General features: G+C 66.9%; 1 protein-coding gene across 1 annotated transcript; it reads left to right on the top strand.

Moving 5' to 3' along the window:
- Positions 1-64: 64 nt before the first annotated feature.
- On the top strand, positions 65-17,457 carry LOC141972082 (adhesion G protein-coupled receptor L1-like). The gene is given in 22 exon segments (XM_074929847.1): positions 65-2,050; positions 3,184-3,576; positions 4,187-4,290; positions 4,710-4,895; positions 5,859-5,897; positions 6,709-6,892; positions 7,590-7,712; positions 8,398-8,603; positions 9,078-9,248; positions 9,353-9,562; positions 10,307-10,527; positions 11,501-11,567; positions 11,823-11,914; positions 12,718-12,787; positions 12,789-12,887; positions 13,553-13,619; positions 13,622-13,680; positions 14,121-14,217; positions 14,855-14,983; positions 15,585-15,602; positions 16,025-16,407; positions 16,858-17,457. Coding segments are annotated over 22 exon segments (4,971 nt in total). The 5' UTR covers positions 65-597.
- The last annotated feature ends 3,227 nt before the right edge of the window (positions 17,458-20,684 follow it).

Below are 20,684 nucleotides of genomic sequence, written 5' to 3' on the forward strand. Positions count from 1 at the left end.
CTTCTCGCTGTCCCCCCCCCTGTCCCCACGGCTGGCCCCGTGTCCGTCTGTCCCCTTCCTGTCCCCCGGCCCCGTGTCTGTCTGTCCCCCTGTGTCACCCCCATCCCCCCGGTTGGCCCCACCCGTTCCCTGTCCCTCTGTCCCCGTCCCTCTGTCTGTCCCCCTGTCTGTCCCTCTGTCCGTCCATGTGTCCGTCCCCATGTCCCTCTGTCTGTCCATCCCCGCGTCCCCCCATCGCTGTGCCCCGTCTGTCTGTCCCTGTGTCCATCCCCGTGTCCCCCCATCTGTCCCTCTGCCCCCATCTCCCTGTCCTGCCCCTGTCCCCGTGTCCATCTGTCTGTCCCTCTGCCCCCTGTCCCTCTGTCCATCCCTGTGTCCCCATGTCCCTCTGTCTGTCCTCATACCCATCCCTGTGTCCATCCATCTGTCCCCCCGTCCTGTGATCATCCTTGTGTCCCATCTGCCCCCTGTCCCTGTGTCCATCCATCTGTCCCTCTACCCCCCCATCCCTCTGTCCTGCCCCCTGTTCCCGTGGCCATCCCTGTGTCCCTCATCTGTCCCTGTGTCCATCTGTCTGTCCCTCTGACCCTCATCGCCATGTCCATCCCTGTGTCCCCCCGTCTGTCCCTGTGTCCCTCCATCTGTCCCTTTGTCCATCCCTGTGTCATCCCGTCTGTCCCTGTGTCCATCTATCTGTCCCTCTACCCCTGTCCCTCTGTCCATCCCCGTGTCCCCCATCTGTCCCTCTGTCTGTCCCTGTGTCCATTCCTGTGTCCCATCTGTCCCTCATCCCTCTGTCCATCCCCGTGTCCCCCATCTGTCCCTTGTCTCCGTGTCCATCCCCGTGTCCCCCATCTGTCCCTCTGTCTGTCCCTATGTCCATTCCTGTGTCCCATCTGTCCCTGCGTCCCTCCATCTGTCCCTCATCCCTCTGTCCATCCCTGTGTCCCCCATCTGTCCCTTGTCTCCGTGTCCATCCCCGTGTCCCCCATCTGTCCCTTGTCTCCGTGTCCATCCCCGTGTCCCCCATCTGTCCCTCTGTCTGTCCCTGTGTCCATTCCTGTGTCCCATCTGTCCCTCTGCCCCTCATCCCTCTGTCCATCCCTGTGTCCCCCCATCTGTCCCCACGTCCATCCATCCATCCATCCCCCTGCCCCCCATCCCCACGTCCATCCCCACGTCCCCCATCTGTCCCCTGTCCCTCTGTCCATCCCCTCCTCCCTCTGTCCACCCCCCCCCCCCCCAACAGTCTTCGTCTGCCCGGGCACCCTCCAGCGCATCGGTTCCCCCACCTCCAGCCACGAATCCCAACACCAAGCGGGCGCCTGGTGCCGTGACCCCCTCCAAGCCGGCGACCGCCTCTACGTCATGCCCTGGGTGCCGTATCGCACCGACACGCTCACCGAATACGCCTCCTGGGACGACTACGTGGGCGCCCGCCACACCACCACCTACCGCCTCCCCAACCGCGTCGACGGCACCGGCTTCGTCGTCTACGACGGCGCCGTTTTTTACAACAAAGAACGAACCCGCAACATCGTCAAATACGACCTGCGCACCCGCATCAAAAGCGGCGAAACCGTGGTGGGCGCCGCCAACTATCACGACACTTCGCCCTATCGCTGGGGCGGCAAAACCGACATTGATTTAGCGGTCGACGAGGACGGCTTATGGGTTATTTACGCCACCGAGGGGAACGGCGGCCGCTTGGTGGTCAGTCAGCTCAACCCTTACACCCTCCGCTTCGAGGGTACCTGGGAGACCGGCTACGACAAACGCGCCGCCTCCAACGCCTTCATGGCCTGCGGCGTCCTCTACGTCATCCGCAGCGTCTACGTGGACGACGATAGCGAAGCCGCCGGCAACCGGGTGGCTTATGCTTTTAACACGCGGGCTAACCGGGGCGAGGCGGTGGAGATGCCCTTCCCTAACCCCTACCAGTACGTTTCATCCGTCGATTACAACCCCCGCGACAACCAACTCTACGTCTGGAATAATTATTTCGTGGTACGATACGGGCTGGAGTTTGGACCGCCGGATCCCGGGGCTGGTGAGAGGATGATTGGGAGATGGCGGGGGGGGGGGACGCACATGGGGGGAGCCCTAGGGGGCTGGATGCCTTCAGGAGAAGCTCTAGGGGATGGGGAGGAGCTCTGTGGGGGCCCTTTTTACTCTGGGGGTGCCCCAGGTGCCTGGGGCAGTACTGGGGGTCTGGGTTCCTTCAGGGAATGCTCTGGGGGATGGGGAGGAGCTGGGGGGGCCCCATTTACTTTGGGGGTGCCCCAGACACATGGGGGGAGCCCTTGGGGGCTGGATGCCTTCAGGAGAAGCTGTAGGGACTGGGGAGAAGCTCTGTGGGGGCCCATTTACTTTGGGGGTGTCCCAGACATGTGGGGGGAGCCCTTGGGGGCTGGATGCCTTCAGGAGAAGCTGTAGGGACTGGGGAGAAGCTCTGTGGGGGCCCATTTACTTTGGGGGTGTCCCAGACATATGGGGGGAGCCCTTGGGGGCTGGATGCCTTCAGGAGAAGCTCTAGGGACTGGGGAGGAGCTGGGGGGGTGTCCTGTTTACTTTGGGGCAGCCGTGGGGGTCTCACTTTACTTCGGGGATGCCCCAGACACATGGGGGGAGCCCTGGGGGTCTGGGTTCCTTCAAGGGGAGGCTCTGGGGGCTGGGGGGCCCCATTCACTTTGGGGGTGCCCCAGACGCATGGGGGGAGCTCTTGGGGGCTGGATGCCTTCAGGAGAAGCTCTAGGGGATGGGGAGGAGCTCTGTGGGGGCCTTGTTTACTTTGGGGGTGCCCCAGGTGCTTGGGGCAGCCCTGGGGGTCTGGGTTCCTTCAGGGGAGGCTCTGGGGACTGGGGAGGAGCTGAGGGGGGCCCATTTACTTTGGAGGTGCCCCAGACGCATGGGGGGAGCCCTTGGGGGCTGGATTCACTTTGGGGGTGTCCTAGTCACTTGGGGAGAGCCTTAGGGGTCCAGGTTAATTTGGGGGTGCAGCCCCAGATACTTGGGGGCCCGGGGCCACTTTGGGGTTGCCCCACATACCTGCAGTCCCTTCCACCCGGGGCTGGGGCTGGTGGGGGGCCCCGCCCAATACCTGACTTTACTCCAGGGGGGGCTCCACCTCATCCTGACACCCCCACACCCCAAAATTGTGTGCGTGTGTGTCCCTCTCCCCAGGTCCGGTGACAACAGCGGCCCCGAGTGCAGCCCCGGCGCGACCCACGGCAGCTCGGAGCTCGGCGGCGCCCGGGCCCACCCCCACGGCAAGACGGGGCCCCCTCACCCCCCGCCCAGGCCCCCCCCCGGGCCCCCCCCCAGGCCCAGGCCCAGCCCACAGCGCCGCTACCCCTGGGGGTCCCCCCGGTTCTCCAGGCCCCCCCAATAATGGGGTGGGGGTCCCACCGGTGGTACCTCCTGCTCCCTCCCGCCGACCGCCTGGGGGGGGGCCCGGGGGGGGCCCTGGGGGGGGGCCGGCACGGCTCTGCGAGGCCCGGGAGGTGCGGAGGGTGCAATGGCCGGCGGCGCAGCAGGGGGTGGTGGTGGAGAGACCCTGCCCCAAGGGCACCCGCGGTATGGGGGGGCTCAGGGGGCTGGGGGGCTACACGGGCGACCTGGGGGAATGGGGTGTTAAGGAAGGGCATGGGGGTGCTGGGGTACATGGGGTTGGGGGGGGGTCTTGAGCGGGCTGGGGGGTGCCATGGGGCTCAGGGGGGATCCTGGGGGATGTTCTGGGGGTTGGGGGGGGGCTGGGGGCGTCTGGGGAGTTAGGGGGGTACATGGGGGTGCTGGGGGACCAGGGATCGGAGGGGTGGGGAGAAATTGGTGGCTGGGGGGGGGGCTGAGTGGTGTTATGGGGATCTGAGGGGTTATGGGGGTGTCCCGGGGGGATGGGGAGTTGGGAGGCATGGGGGTGATCTTGGGCGGGGGGTCTGAGGGGGTGTTATGGGGGCAAGAGGGGGACTGTGGGGGGGTCTTGGGGGGCTGGGAAGTGTGCAGGATGGGGGGGGGTGGGGAGGTGGTCGGGGGGACTCGGAGAGGGGGGTTGGCTATGGGATTTGGGGGGTGGTTGTCCCACAGGAGGCTTGTGGCAGGGCTGGAGGGTTTGGGGGGGGCAATGGGGCACTGTGGGGTGTCCCTGACGCCCCCCCCCACCGTGTGTGTGTGCGTCCCCCCCCGCCAGGCATCGCCTCCTTCCAGTGCCTGCTGGGCCTGGGCGTCTGGAACCCCCGGGGGCCCGACCTCAGCAACTGCACCAGCCCTTGGGTCAACCAGGTGGCCCAGAAGGTATCGGGGGGGGGCCCAAAACTGGGAAACCCCCAAAACAGGGACCCCTCCGAAATGGGGACACACCCCCCCCCCCCAACCAGGGACTCTCCCCACACAGTGGGGACCCACCTCAGGACCCTCATTGCTCCCCTCCCCAGGCACCGCCCCCCCCCCACTCCTGGGCCCCCCCCCCAGCCCCCAGCTCCACCACTCATCCAGAGACACCCCAGAATCCCCTTGTGGCCCCCCCAAAAGCCCCTGTGCCTCCCCCAAATCCCTCCCCGGAGGGCCATCAGGTCATCCCCCTCCCACAGGGACCCACTGGGGCGGCTGATCCTCACCCAGGGGGTTACCCCTATCCCCCATCCCCACCCCTGGGGGATCCCCTGAGGAAATACTGGGGTCTCTACTCACACCCCCCCCCCTTTTTTTTTCAGATCAAGAGCGGGGAGAACGCGGCCAACATCGCCAGCGAGCTGGCGCGGCACACGCGAGGCCCCGTCTACGCCGGCGACGTCAGCTCGGCCGTGCGGCTGCTGGAGCAGCTCCTTGACATCCTGGACGCGCAGCTGCAGGCCCTGCGCCCCGTGGAGCGCGAGTCCGCTGGCAAGAACTACAACAAGGTGAAGGGGGAGTCCCCCCCAAATCATTATATCGGGGTACACTCAGCCCCAAAGGTGTGGGGAGTCCTCACCCCAAAGGTGGGGTAAGCCCGGCCACGGAACCTGGGGTCTTTCCAGCCCTGATCCTGAGATTCTGTCCTGCCCAGAAGTTGGGATGTGATTGCTGTGAATTTTGGGGGGCTCCTGCCCCACATTTTGGGGTCCCCTGTCCCAGAAGCCGAGGTCCTTCTGCCTTAGAGATCAGAGCCCTCCTGTCCCAGATGTTAAGGTTCTCCTACCTCAGATGTTGGGGCCCTGCCCTAAACATCTGAGTTTTCCTGCCCCAAGTGTTGGGGTCCTGCCCCAAATTTTAGGGTCCCCTCTCCCAGAAGCCAGGGTCCTCCTGCCCTAGAGATCAGAGTCTTCCTGCCCCAAGTGTTGGGGTTCTGCCCCAAATATTGGGGTTCTTCTGCCTGAACTATTGTAGTTGTGCCCCAAATGTTGGGGTCTTCCTGCGCCAGAAGCTGAGCTTCTCCAGCCCCATAATTGGGGTGCTCCTGCCCCAAATTTTGGGGTCCCCTGTCCGGGAAGCCAGGGTCCTCCTGCCCTAAGAGATCAGACTCCTTCTGCCCCAAGTGTTGGGGTTCTGCCCCAAATATTGGGGTTCTTCTGCCTGAAATATTGTGGTTGTGCCCCAAATGTCGGGGTCCTGCCCCAGAAACTGAGGTTCTCCTCCCCCAAATACTGGGGTCCTCCTGCCCCAAACATCAGGGTTCTCTTGCCCCAAATTCTGGGGTTCTTCTGCCCAAAATGTTGTGCTTCTGCCCCAAATATCAAGGTCCTCCCACCCCAGACATCAGGGTTCTCCAGCTGCTGACACTGGGGCCCCACAGCCCCATTTTTGAGGGTCCCAGCCCCATATGTGGGGGTCTGACAGCCCCGTATATGGGGGTCCCCTCCCCAATGCCATCGGTTCCCCCCCAGATGCACAAGCGGGAGCGCACCTGCAAGGATTACATCAAGGTGAGCCGAGGGGCGGGGCCTGTCAGTGGGTGGGGCCTATCAATGGGCGGGGTCTGTGTGTGGCCAGGGTGAGGCCTGGATGTGAGGGGGTGTGTGTCCATGGTGGGTGTCAATGGGTGGGGCCTGCGGGAGTGGGTGTGGTCTGTGGGTGGGTGGGGGTTGTGTCCTGGGATGGGGTGGGTGTGGCTGGGGTGGTGTGTCTAGTGAGGGTGGGGCTGAGGGGGTGGGATCTTGGCATAGGTGGAGCCTGTGCTGGTGGGTGGGGCTTTTGGGGTGATGGGCAGGGTGTGGGTGGAGCCTCTGGTGGGTGTGTCCAGGGGGTGAGGCCTATCAGCATGGGGCTGTGCTGGTGGGTGGGGCTTTTGGGGTGATGGGCAGGGTGTGGGTGGAGCCTCTGGTGGGTGTGTCCAGGGGGTGAGGCCTATCAGCATGGGGCTGTGCTGGTGGGTGGGGCTTTTGGGGTGATGGGCAGGGTGTGGGTGGAGCCTCTGGTGGGTGTGTCCAGGGGGTGAGGCCTATTAGCATGGGGCCATGCTGGTGGGTGGGGCTTTTGGGGTGATGGGCAGGGTGTGGGTGGAGCCTGTAGTGGGTGTGTCCAGGGGGATGGGGCCTATCAGCTGTGGGGCTGTGCTGGTCGGTGGGGCCTGACTGGATGGGTTATCTGCATGGGCGGGGTTAGCAGTGGGTGGGGAGCTATGCAGGTGGGTGGGGCCTGGGGGCGGGGCCTGTGTGTGAGCTGGGGACATGTCAGTGGGTGGGGCAATGGGTGTGGCCTGCGGTGGGCGGGGCTAATCCCGCCCCTTCCCTGCAGGCGGTGGTGGAGGCGGTGGACAACCTGCTGCGCCCGGAGGCGCTGGAGTCCTGGCGGGACATGAACGGCTCGGAGCAGGCGCACACGGCCACCATGCTGCTGGACGTGCTGGAGGAAGGCGCCTTCCTCCTGGCCGACAACGTCAAGGAGCCCGCCCGCTTCCTCGCCGCCCGCCAGAACCTGGGTGAGACCCCCAGGGAAGGGTCCTTGTCCGCTCAACAGTGTCCCCAGGGGTCCTCCCCCAAATCCCTGTCCCCGCTCAGGCGTCCCTGGCAGGGGGGGGTGACCCCTGCCCAGATGTCTGGATCTTCAGGAGTCATCTAGGTCCCTGAGATTCTCTCCCAAATGCCCTCTACCTTCCCCAGGGTCTCCAGAAGGGTGAGGGAGTCCCCAACCCAAATGTCTGGATCCTCAGGGGTCACCTGGGTCCCCAGGGATCCTCCTCCATATCCTCTGCTCCCTCCTGGGAGCCCCTGATAGGGTGGAGGTGACCCCTGCCCAGATGTCGAGGTCCTCAGGGGGTACCTGGATCCATGAAGTTCTCTCAAATCCCCTGACCCCTCCCCAGGACCCCCAGATGGGTGAGGGAGACCCACACGCCTGGGTCCCCAGGGGTCCTCCCTCAAATCCCAGTCTCCTCCCCAGGGTCTCCACAAGGGTGAGGGAGACCCCCACCCATATGCCTGGATACTCAGGAGGGCACCTGGGTCCCCAGGGGTCCTCCCCTAAATCCCCCTGTCCCCTCCCTGGGGGTCCCTGATAGGGTGGGGGTGACCCTTGCCCAGATGTCTGGGTCTTCAGGGGACACTCGGGTCCCTGAGAGAACCCCATACATGTGTGATGACACGCGTGTGCGATGACACGCGTGTGCTCTCCCCCAGTGCTGGAGGTGACAGTGCTGAACACTGAGGGGCAGGTCCAGGAGCTGGTTTTCCCCCAGGAATTTGGGGGTGAAAGTTTCATCCAGCTCTCAGCCAACACCCTCAAACAGAACAGCCGCAACGGTGAGAGGCTGTGGGGAGGGGGGGGCCAGGGGGGCACCTGAGGGGGTCTTGAGGGTCCTTCGAGGGGGTCTGAAGGGCCAGGGGGCTCTCAGGGGTCCCAGTGGAGGGGTTTTTTGGGGGGTTGGGGGAACTTTGGGGGGGTCAGCAGGAGTCTGGGAAGGGGGAACGCAGAGGTCAGGGGTCTTGAGAGGAACAGGGGAGATTTTGGGGGGCTCAAGGGGAGGTCTGGGATAATTTGGGGGGGGTCTTGGGGGTCATTGTGGACATTTGGGGATCCTGAAGGGGTCTCAGGTGGGTCAGGGGATATTTGAGGAGCTTTTGGGGTTGCCAGGAGAGGCTGGAAGGGGATCTGGGATGATTTGGGGGGGGGTGTTTGGGGATCATTGTGGAGGTTTGGGGGTCCTGGGCGGGCCTCAGGTGGGTCAGGGGATATTTGAGGGTATTTGGGGGGTCCCAGGAGAGGCTGGAGGGGATCTGGAGGGTTTTGTAGGGGGTCTTTGGGGGTCCCAGGAGACCTCAGGGTCCCAAGAGGGTCTGGGGATATTTTCAGAGTATCCCGGGATGGTCAGGAGGGTTGGGGGGGGGCTCTATGGGGTCCCAGGGAGAACAGACGGCCCGGGGGGGGACTGGGGGGATTTGGAGGGGGGACTTGGCGGGGCAGGAGTCTGACAGACGGCTCCCCCAGGGGTGGTGAAGGTAGTTTTCATCCTCTACAACAACCTGGGGCTCTTCCTCTCGACGGAGAACGCGACGGTGCGGCTGGGGGGGGAGGTTGGGGCCCGCGCCCCCCCCCTTGTTGTCAACTCCCAGGTCATCGCCGCCTCCATCAACAAGGAGTCCAGCCGCGTCTTCCTCATGGACCCCGTCATCTTCACCCTGCCCCACCTCGAGGTGGGCACCCACCCACCCAGGACCACCCCCATAGCCCCAGGGACACCCCAGAGAGCCTCTCTCAGCTTTGGGGATCCCCCTAGGACATCCCCCCTCTCCCCAGCTCCAGGGACCCCCACCCAGGCTTGAGGACCTTACTGGGACTCCCACCCTTGCCCCAGGGCCTTTCCAGGACCCCCACCCAGCTCTGGGGACCCTCACCCAGCTCCAGGGACCCCCTGGGACTCTCACCCTGTCCTTGAGACCCTCACCCAGCCCCAGGTCCCCTCCTGGGACCCTCACCCCACCTTTAGGACCCCCACCCAGCCCCAAGGACCCCCCCCATGACTCTTACCCCACCCTTGGGATACCCCACGTATCCCCAGGGACCCCACTGCATCCCCCTACGATCCCCAACCTTCCGAGCTCTCCCCTCATTCCCTTCCCAACCCCCAAGAACCCCCTCAATCCCCCTCAAATCTTTCTCCCCACCAGGCAAAGAACCATTTCAACGCCAACTGCTCCTTCTGGAACTACTCGGAGCGGTCGATGACGGGGCACTGGTCGACGCAGGGCTGCCGCCTGCTCGACACCAACGCCACCCACACCTCCTGCGCCTGCAGCCACCTCACCAACTTCGCCGTCCTCATGGCCCACCGCGAAAGCGTGAGCTTCAGACGGGGGACGCAGAACTTTGGGGACGCTTTCGAGAACAACGGAGTGATGTTTGCACCTCTTGTTTGGGTTTGTTGTTGGTTTTTTTTCTTTAGTACCAGGGGCGATTGAACGAGGTGCTGCTCTCGGTGATCTCCTGGGTGGGCATCGTGGTGGCCCTGGTCTGTCTGGGCGTCTGCATCTCGGCCTTCTGCTGCCTGCGGGGGCTGCCCTCCGACCGCACCACCATCCACAAGAACCTCTGCATCAGCCTCTTCCTCGCCGAGCTCGTCTTCCTCGTCGGCATTGATAAGACCCAGTACCAGGTCTGAGGGCGCCTGAGACCCCCATTGGACCCCCTATGGCACCTCTGGGACCTCCTGAACCTCCCACGGGACCTCTGGGGCCTCCTGCAACCCCCACAGACTCCCCATGACATCCCTGAGACCCCTGTGGGACCCCTATGGCACCCCTGGGACCCTCTGCACACCCCCAGGGCACCCCTGGTATCCCCTGCACCTCCTACGGGACCTCTGAGGCCTCCTGAAACCCCCGCAGATTCCCCACGACATCCCTGAGACCCTCACAGGACCCCCTACAACACCCCTGGGACCCCCTGCACCCCCCTTGGGACCCCCTGCACCCCCCATGGCACCCCTGAGGCTTCCTACAACCCCCAGGGCACCCCTGGGACCCCCTGAAACCCCTATGGCACCTCTGAGGCTTCCTACAATCCCCAGGGCACCCCTGGGACCCCCTGCAACCCCCAGGGCACCCCTGGGACCCCCTGCAACCGCTATGGCACCCCTAGGGCCTCTTGCACCTCTCACAGGAACTCTGGGACCTCCCTGCAACACCCACAGACACCCCATGGCACACCTGGGACCCTCTGCACTCCCCCCCAGCACCCCACGAACCCCTGGAACCTCCTGCAACTCCTGGGGATCCCCACTGCCACCTTAGGGGGACCCTCCAGTGTATCCCAGGGACCTCCCAAGGACCCCAGTCCCTGCAGGTGTCCTCCCTCACCTTCACAGGGTCCTCTCACCATCCTGTCCCCCTCCCCGCAGGTGGCCTGCCCCATCTTCGCGGGGCTGCTGCACTACTTTTTCCTGGCGTCCTTCTCCTGGCTGTGCCTGGAGGGCGTCCACCTCTACCTGCTGCTGCTCGAGGTCTTCGAGAGCGATCTCTCCCGACGCAAGTACTACTACGCCGGTGGCTACTGCTTTCCCGCCGTCGTGGTGGCCGTGGCCGCCGCCGTCGACCACCGCAGCTACGGCACCGACCAGGCGTGAGTGGGGGCCCTGGGGGCGGGGCCTGAGCCCTGCGGGTGGAGCTTGAGTGCTGGAGGTGGGGCTTTAGCGCTGGGGGCAGGGCTTTCCCTACTGCCATGGCGGTTGACATGGACAGTCATCCAGCCCCAGGTCCCCTCCTGGGACCCTCACCCCACGCTTGGGACCCTCACCCAGCCCCAGGTCCCCTCCTGGGACCCTCACCCCACCCTCGGGACCCTCACCCAGCCCCAGGTCCCCTCCTGGGACCCTCACCCCACCCTCGGGACCCTCACCCAGCCCCAGGTCTCCTCCTGGGACCCTCACCCCACCCTCGGGACCCTCACCCAGCCCCAGGTCTCCTCCTGGGACCCTCACCCCACCCTCGGGACCCTCACCCAGCCCCAGGTCTCCTCCTGGGACCCTCACCCCACCTTTAGGACCCCCACCCAGCCCCAAGGACCCCCCCTATGACTCTTACCCCACCCTTGGGATACCCCACGTATCCCCAGGGACCCCACTGCATCCCCCTACGGTCCCCAACCTTCCGAGCTCTCCCCTCATTCCCTTCCCAACCCCCAAGAACCCCCTTAGCCCCGTCCTGGGGGGCAGACTCCTGGCACTGGCCAGGCATGAATGGGGGCCCTGGGGGCGGGGCCTGAGCCCTGGGGGGCAGAGCTTGAGCCCTGGGGGCGGGGCTTCCCCACTGTCATGGCAGCTGTGGGCACTGACCAAGCATGAATGGCAGCCCTGGGGGTGGGGCCTGAGTCATAGGGGTGGGGCCTGATGTAGGGGCGGGGCTTCTGCACTAACAACTGACACTCATTACAGAGATGAGGGGATGGGGCTTGGGGGTGGGGCCTGGCATCTGTGGGCGTGGTCTGAGCAGTGGGGGGCGTGGCCTGATTAAAGCAGGGGGGCACTTGGTCCCTGGGGGTGTGGTCTCTTGTCCAGGAAGGGGCGTGGTCTCCTGACGCCCCACCCACCCCCCAGGTGCTGGCTGCGTGTGGACAACTACTTCATCTGGAGCTTCATTGGCCCCGTGGCCTTCGTCATCCTGGTCAGGGGGGGCCGGGGGGTCCCACTGGGGGGTGAGGGGTCCTGGGGGGTCCCACCGCCGGGTGGGGGGTGCTGAGGGTCCTGCCATGAGGTTGGGTGGCACCTGGGGGGGGCGGGGATCCCGCGGGATGGACTGTGGGTCCCACCATGGGGTGGGGGTTGCTGAGGGGCCATGGGGTGCCCCATGGAATGGACTGGGGGGGGGGGGGCAATTTTTGGGGGTGTCACCGTGGGGTGCTGAGGGCCTTCCCCACAGGTGACGCTGGTGTTCCTGCTGGTGACGCTGCACAAGATGGTGCGCAGCTCCGCCGCCCTCAAACCTGACTCCAGCCGCCTCGACAGCATCAAGTGAGACCCTGAAAATGGGGGGAAAAACCCCCAAAAACGGACCCCAGGAACCACCCCCCCCCACATGAGGAAGGGTTCCCAAAACTAAGATTCACCACCATGAGGCCCCAAAACAGGGACAAACACCCCTAAACTCGCACCAGTGGCTCAAAAGCTGCACCCCAGAATGGGGAGAGATCTCCCCAAATTGGGACTCAACAGGGGACCCCAAAACATAGATAAGACCCACCCACGTCCCCCAAACACTCTGATCCCCCAGGTCAGGGGTGTTGGGGGTCCCTGTCCCACTGTACCCCCCAATTCCCAAGTGCTGGGGGTCCCTGCACCCCCCCCAACCCGTGGGACCCCTGATTGTGGGTGCTGGGGGGTTCCTTTTCCTCCCTCAACCCCCTGTGTCGCCCCAAAACGTGACTGTTGGGTGTCCCTGAGCCACCCTCCATCCCCCCAAATCCTGGGGGTCCCTGTGCCCACATTTACCCCCCAGTTCATGGCTGCTGGGGGTCCCTGAGCCCTCTTAACACCATGTCCCCCCAAATTGTGGGTGCTGGGTGTCCCTGACCCCCCTCTACTCCCTCCCCCCCCAATCCTGGGGGTCCCTGTGCCCACACTTACCCCGCCGTTCATGGCTGCTGGGGATCCCTGTGCTCCCTCAACCCCCTGTGTCCCCCCAAATTGTGACTGTTGGGTGTCCCTGACCCCCTCTACCGCCCCCCCCAATCCTGGGGGTCCCTGCCCACATTTACCCCCCGATTCATGGCTACTGGGGCTCCCTGCCCCCCACTTTGCCCCCCCCTCTCCCCAAGGTCCTGGGCGCTGGGGGCCATCGCGCTGCTGCTGCTGCTGGGGCTGACCTGGGCCTTCGGCCTCCTCTTCCGTCACCCGGGAGTCGGTGCTGACGGCCTCGCTCTTCACCGCCTGCAACGCCCTGCAGGGCACCTTCATCTTCGTCTTCCACTGCGCCCTCCAGAAAAAAGTGGGTGGGGGGCACCCAGGAGTCGGGGAGGGGTGGGAGGGCAGCACCCAAGTGTTGGGGGGCACCCAGGGTGGGTGACGTGGGGCAGCGGGTGGGTGTGCGGCACCTTGGTCTTTGAACTCTCTGGAAAAATAACGGGGGGGGGGGGGGGGGGGGAGGCACCCAGGGGTGGGGGAGCACCCTGAGGGGGGCACCCTGAGGTGGGGCAGGGGGTCGTTGTGGGGCACGTTTGTTTTGATCTGAGCTGTCTGGAAAAGGAGGGAGGGGGGCACCAAAGTTGGGGGGCAAACACCCGGGGCGGGCACCAGGGGATGTGGGGGGGGGACACCCCAGGGTTGGAGGTATGTGGGGTAAGGAGCTCCGGATTGAGGGAGGGGGACAGGGATATGGGGGGCCCTGGGGGGGGGGCGTACAATGGGGGGGGGTGTCTCAGGGGAATGGGGGGGTGCTGGGGGGGGGGGTCCCCAAGGATTTAGGTGCTCAGGGGAGACGGGGGGGTTGTCCCAGGGTGGGGGGACCCAGTGATGAGGGATCCACCCTCCAGCAGTTGTTGGGGGGGGTCCACATAGTGGGGCATCCCCTAATCGGGGGGTTCCCTGGGGTGCTGCCCCCTGCCTCACTGTTAACATCCCCCCCCCCCCCCCCCCCCAAAAAAAATAAACAAGGTGCACCGGGAGCTGAGCAAGTGCCTGCGGCACACGTCCTGCTGCCTGCGCAGCCCCCCGGGACCACCCTGGGCGCCCTCAAAACCTCGGCCATCCGCACCAACACCCGCTACTACACCGGCACCCAGGTGGGACCCCCCCGGCACCCCAAACCCCGCCCCGACACCCCCAGATTCTGTCATCACACCCAGATCCCTCCCAGCACCCTCAGACACACCCACACCCCCCCCCAAATTGGTGACACTGCTCTGGGGTGGGGGTGATGGATGGGGGGGGCGGAATTGTGATTAGGGGGGCACCCAGGGGGTGGGTGTGTGTCCCCATGGTCGAGGGGGTACTGGGGGGCTGGGGGGGGGGTTAGGGTGCTCAGGGTGGGGGCCCCCAGAAAGGGAGAGGGGTCGCCAAAAGCGATGAGGCTTGGGGACAACGTGTGTGGGGGGTGAGGGGGGTCCTGGGGGTGATGGGGACCCAAAGTGGAGGGTCCCCGGGGGGCGGATGGGTCCCCAGGGCAGGGGGGGGCCGTGGGGGGTCCCAGAGGGGTGGTCTCAGCCACACCACTTGTCCCCAGAGCCGGATCCGGAGGATGTGGAACGACACCGTGCGGAAGCAGACGGAGTCCAGCTTCATGGCGGGGGACCTGAACAGCACCCCGACCCTGAACCGAGGTGAGACCCCCCCCGGGACCCCCCCCCCTGACCCTGAACCGAGGTGAGACCCCCCTCCGGGACCCCCCCTGACCCTGAACCGAAATGAGACCCCCCCGGGACCCCCCCTGACCCTGAACCGAAATGAGACCCCCCGGGACCCCCCCCCGACCCTGAACCAAGGTGAGAGCCCCCCGGGACCCCCCCCCCCCCCAGATCCCCTGGGACCCCCTCGGACCATCCCCCCACCCCCGTGGGACCCCTCGGAACCCCCCAACTCCTCCAGGACCCCCCAGGACCCCATCTGGGACCCCCTGGGATTCCTCAGCCCCCTCTGGGACCCCCACAGTATGACCCCAGACACCTCTTGGGACCCCCCCCCGACACTCTGGGACCCCCTCCAGGACGACCCCTCCAACCTCCTGGGAGCCCCCAGGGCCCCCCCCCCCCCCCAAACCTCTGGGACCCCCCCAAGGTCTCTTGGGAACCCCCCAGACCCTCTGGGAACCCCCCCAGGACCCCGCCACACACCTCTGGGACCCCCCCAACGCCCCCAGGACCCCCTGGGATCCCTCAACCCCCTTTTAGGACCCTTCTAGGACCCCCCTGGGCTCCCCCCGGCCCGGGGTGGGGGGCACCGACCCCCCTCTTTCCGCAGGGACCATGGGGAACCACCTGCTGCCCAACCCGGTGCTGCAGCCGCGGGGGGGGTCCAGCCCCTACAACACCCTCATCGCCGAGTCGGTGGGTTTTGCCCCCGCCTCGCCCCCCGCCTTCACCTCCCCAGGTGGGTATTGGGGGGGGCCCGGCCCCCCAAACTTCCCTCACCCCCCTCCAAACCCCCTGGGACCCCCCAGCTATAACCACACCCCCTCCTTCAACTCCCCAGCTGGGTGGGGGGGCGTGTTTTGGGGGGGGCCTGGCCCTCTAGCCACATATGCCCCCCCCCCCCATGAGTCCCCCAATTTCACCTCCCCAGGTGCATAAAGGGGGTTCTGACCCCCCCAAACTCCCCCTCAAACTCCCAGGACCCCCACACACACTTTCAACTCCCCAAATAATTACTAGGGGGGGGGCACCCCCAAACACCCCCTGAGTGCCCCCCACCCTCACCTCCCTGGAGAGATATGGGGGTACTGACCCCCCCAAACCCCCCCTGTGCCCCCCCCATATCCCCCAACTGCCCCCACCCTTCACCTCCTCAGGTGGGTACAGGGAGAGAAGCCCCCCCCCCCCATACTCCACCCCAAATCCCCCCACCCCAGGGGCTGGGGGGGGGCCACGGGGGTTTGGGGGGGACCATGGGGGGCTGGGGGGGGGTGTTGGGGGGGGCACTGGGGGCTGAGGGGGGGTCAAGGTCCCTCCCTAACTGCTGCCTCTGTCCCCAGGGAGCTTCCGCGAGAGCAGTAAGTGCCCCCCCTCGTGTCCCCTTCTGCCCCCCCCAACCCCTTCTGTCTCCCCGGTGGCCCCCCCCAGTGCCCCCCCAGTCCCCTCACACCCCCCCCAACTCCTGCCCCCCATTTCCTCATGCCCCCCCCCCCAAATTGTTCACATGTCCCCCCCACTTTCTTGTCTTTCTTGTGCCCCCCCCCAAGTCCCCATGTGCCCCCCCCCACTTCCTCGTGCCCCCCCACTTCTTTGTGACCCCCCCACTTCCTTGTGCCCCCCCAGTCCCCTCGCGGTCCCTCACACCCCCATGCCCCCCCCCAATGCTTGACACCCCACATCTATGTACCCCCCTCACCCCCCCCACTCCTGTGCTCCCCCCATAACCCCTCATTCCCCCCCCCCCCCCAAATTCATACCTCTGACCCCCCCCTCCCCACAGAGCCCCCCCGGGCGGCCCCCGGGACCCACCGGAGCCTCTTCCCCTCAACGGCAACTTCAACAACAGCTACAGCCTGCGGGGGGGGCCCGAGGGCGGGGGGGGGCCCAGGCCGGGGGGGGGGGCCGGGGGGGCCCCCACCCCCCCCCGAAACCCGCCGCGGCCCCCCCGATCCCGCCGCCCTGGAGAAAATGATCATTTCCGAGCTGGTGCACAACAACCTGCGAGCGGCCGCCTCGCACGGGGCGGGGGGGGGCGGTGGGGGCCCCCCCTCGCACGCCGGGGGGGCCTCCTCGCACGCCGGCCCCCCCCCCGCCCCCCCACCCCCCGCCGACCCCCCCCCCGGCGCCCCCGAGCTGGGACTCCTCTACCAAGAGTTGACGCGAGCCCAAGGGGGGCTGGGACCCCCCCAGAACCCCCCCGGGACCCCGTCACCCCCCCCCCACCTGCCCCCCCCCCACCTCGGGACTCGGTTTATCCCGACAGCAGCCCCGAGGTGCCCCCCCCCGCACCCCCTTATCTGGGGGGGCCCCCCCGGGCGCCCCCCCCCGCCCGCCGCCACAGCCCCGAGCCTTTGGGGGGGTCGAGGGGCCTGGGGGGGCCGAGCCCGACGGGCAGATGCAGCTGGTCACCAGCCTCTGAGGCGGCCTCGCACGAGGATCCAGCCTTGCACGAGGATCCCGCCTCGTGGGGGGGCGGCCTTGCACGAGGATCCTGCCTTGCACAAGGGCCTGGCCTCAAGCAAGAGTCTGGCTTCGCACGAGGACCCGGCCTCACACAAGGATCCAGCTTCGCATGAGGACCCGGCCTTGCACGAGGATTGAGGCTCGTGTAAGGATCTGGCTTCGCACGAGGACCCAGCCTCACGCAAGGATCCAGGCTTGTGCAAGAATGCGGCCTGGCACGAGGATCCAGCCTCGCGCAAAGACCCGGCCTCGCACGGGGGTCTGGAGTTGCACGAGAATTCGGCCTCAAGCAAAGACCCAGCTTCACACGAGGACCCAGCCTTGCACAAAGATCCAGGCTCGTGCAAGGATCTGGCTTCACACGAGGACCTGGCCTCGCACGAGGGCTTGGCTTTGCACGGGGGCCTCACTTCACCCGGGGACCCAACCTTGCACGTCATCCTCACCTCGCACGGGGACCAGGCTTCGCACGAGCGCCCAGCCTCACCCGGAGACCCGGCTTTGCACGAGGACCCACCCTCGCACGAGGGCCTGGCCTCACCCGGAGACCCGGCTTTGCACGAGGACCTGCCGTCGCACGGGGCCCTGGCGTCGCACAAGGAGCCTCCCTCCCACGTCACCCCGCCCTCGCACAAGGACCTGCCCTCGCACCTGGACATGGCCTTGCACGAGGACCCCGCCTTGCACGAGGACGCGGCCTCGCACGAGGGCACTTCACCGCCCCCCCCTTGCCCCCCCAGCTGGACGTGAGCCCCTTGTGCCCCCCCTCCCCGTGTTGACACGAGGGTCCTCGTGCCCCCCCCCTTCCCCCCAACACCGGACATGGCGGGGGGGGGTGTCCTCGTGCCCCCCACCCTGGACATGGGGGGGCCCCCCCAACCCGAGTGGGGGAATTGGGGGGGGGGGGGAGGAGGGGGGGGGGGCATGTCCAGAGCTGGGGGTCTGACAGCCCCATTTTGGGGGGGGGGGGGCCACCAAAAGCCATCTGGGGAGCCCCCGTGTCCTTGGCAGCAGCAGGCCGGGGTGAGGATGGGGGGGGGGGGAACGTCCCCCCCTCCCCACAAAAAGAGGGCCCCCCCCCCCCAAAATGGGGGTACACCCCCCCCCCCCCCCGGCTGACACTTTTGTTGCCAAAAAACCCCCACACACACCCCCCAAAAAAGACACATTTTCCCTTGTAATATAGATGTAAATGGACCAGCCCCCCGGGGAAACTGAGGCACGGGGGGGCCCCCCAAACTGCCCCCCCTCCCCTCCCTCCAATCCCCCCCGGGGGTCCCCCTCCCCATCCCGGCGGGGCCCCCCCTGGAAGCACAAGCGCCCCCCCCACCCCAGCTTGGGGGGCCTCGCCGCGCTGTACATAGGGATGGGGGGGACCCCCCCCCCCCACCGGACCCCCAAAAATAATCCGGGGGGGGGGGGGGCGTGGGAAGGGATGAGGAACACCCTCCCAGGGCTTGGGGAGCCCCCCCTAAGTTCCGGGGACCCCCCCATGAAATTTGGGGGCTCCTCCAGTATTTAGGGGCCCCCATATTTGGGGATAACCCCCCCCAGGGTATTGGGGATTCCCCCCCCCCTTGAATCTGGGGTCCCCACGGAATTTGGGGACACCCCCAGGATTTAGGGTCACCCCCTATTTTGGGGATCCCCCTCTGGGATCTGGGGACCCCCCCCTTTGTGTCTGAGGACGTCCCCAGAATTTGGGGGACACCCCCAATATTTAGGGCCCCCCATATTTTGGGACACCCCCCCCCACCGCTTGGGGATCCCCCTGGGATCCGGGGACCTCCCCACGTTCTGGGGACCCCCCCCAGAATTTGGGGACCCCCCCAGGGTATCAGGGACCCCCCCAGGTTTTGGGAACCCCCCAAGCTCCTGGTCGGCAGTTGGAGGGGGGGGGGGGACACAGAGGGTCCAGCCCCCCCCCCCAGGTTTTGGGGTGCCCCTTCCCCCCCCCCCCCTTTAACATGGGGGTGGGGCCCCCCACAACCCACCGGCCACTTGGGGACCCCCAATTTTGGGGGGGGGGGGAGGGAGGGATTTTCCCCCCTCCCTCCTGAATCTTGGGGTTCCCCTTTCCCCCCCCTGCCCCCCCTGTGTTTTGGGGGGGCCCCCTTCCCTTCCCCCCCCCCCCCCAATTCTGCCAAACCAACTTTGGGTCGAGTGCGTCAAACCAACGAAACCGGAGGAGGAAACCGGAGGGGACACGGGGCCACCAAGGGCCACCAAGGGACCAGCAGGGTCACCACGGGGGGCCACCTAAGGGCCACCACGGGGCCACCGAGGGTCTACCACAGAAAAGAGTCAGGAAATGGCCAGGGCCACCATGGGGAGAGCCAGGGCCACCACAGGGACGGCCACCACAGAGATAGCCACTGCTGAGGCCACCATGGCCACCACGGAGGTGGCCAGGGCCACCAAAGGGACCAGAGGACAGCCAGGGCCACCAAGAGCCTGGTCAGGGCCACCATGGGGACAGTCACAAGCAGCGCTGGGGCCACCAAGGTGACCACAGGGACAGTTTGGCTACCGTAGAGGTGGGCCACCAAAGGGACAGGAGGACAGCCAAGGGCCACCATGGCCACTGAGAGGGTGGCCAGGGCCACCACGGGGACCACCAGGGCCACTGGGGAGATGAGCAGGGCCAGCACGGGTTGGGCCACCACGGGGCCACCTCAGGTGGTCACCGAGGGGATGGCCACTAGCCAGGGGGCGCTGCCAGCAGGGCCACGGCCACCACGGGGTGATGATGGCCACCACGGGGTCAAGGTCACCACGGGGTCAAGGTCACCGTGGGGCCAATCGCGGACGGGAACCAATAAAGGTGACACCAGTTCTTGGAGCGGGTCGCCGCCACCTCTGTTGGGGGGGGACACGCGTCACGGGGGGGTGCGGGGGGGACCTGAGGGACACGTGGGGGGGACAGGGAGGCCCCGGGGGGGGGGACAGGCGGTGGGGAAGGGTCTGGGGCGGGGCCTCCTTCGCCCCGCCCAGGGGCAGGGCCTTCCCCCATGGCCACGCCCTCTCCCCGCGATGGGGGGGATTCTGCCATAGCCCCAGGCCACGCCCCCATCACACAGGCCACGCCCCCGGCTCCGCCCCCCTCCGAGGGTATAAGTCCCCGACCTCGGCCCGGCCACAACCGCCGCGATGGGACCCGCTGGGCGCCTCGGTGAGACCCGGCCCCCCCACCCCAAAAAACACCCCCCCCACACCCTCCCAAAACACCCCCCCGGGACCCCCCCCGTTCCCCCCCCGGGCCTGGACACCCCCACCCCTCCCCAGGATAATGGTTCCTCCCGGGACCCGCCGTGCCTCAGTTTCCCCATTTCACTGGGGGGGCGGGGCTGTCGGACGCGTGGGGGGGTCCCCGCTGCCTCCCGGGTCCCTTTTTTCCCTTGGGGGGGGCGGGGGGCAGCGGCCGGGTCCCCCCCACGCGGTTGCAGGGCGGGGGGGGGGGCGTGGGGAGCGCGGCCGCCCGGGTCCGTTCCCAGGGCTGGAAGGGGAAGTTTGGGGGGGGCGGGGGGTTCCTCTTTGGCCCCACCCGCAGGTGTTGGGGGGGTTCCGGGGTCGTCCCCCCCTCGGGTTAAGGCGGGGGGGGGGGTCGCAGGACACCCGGGTCCCCTCCGGTGGGGGGTGGGGCGGCCACACCCAGTAGCTCCCGCGCTCCCAGTGCTCGCGGTTACTGGGAGTAGCGGGACGGGAGGGGCGGGGCGTGTCCTGCCCCTTCCTCCGTGGGGGGGGGGCGAAAATAACTTTAGGGGGTCCCTGACGTCACGCACCCCCCCCCAGGGTGAGATTTGGGGTGACCGGATCCTGGTCCCCCCCTGCGTGGGTCACAGGGAAGTGGGGGCGGGGGGGGCACCCCTGGGTGCCTGACGACGTCCCTGTGTTGTCACAACACGCGGGGGGGGGGCGCTGACACCCAGATTGGGGGGGCCCCTCTTACACCCTACCCCCCCCCCCCCAATGTATTT

This window comes from Athene noctua, chromosome 31 (genome assembly GCF_965140245.1).
Source record: "Athene noctua chromosome 31, bAthNoc1.hap1.1, whole genome shotgun sequence".
NCBI classification, from domain to species: domain Eukaryota; kingdom Metazoa; phylum Chordata; class Aves; order Strigiformes; family Strigidae; genus Athene; species Athene noctua.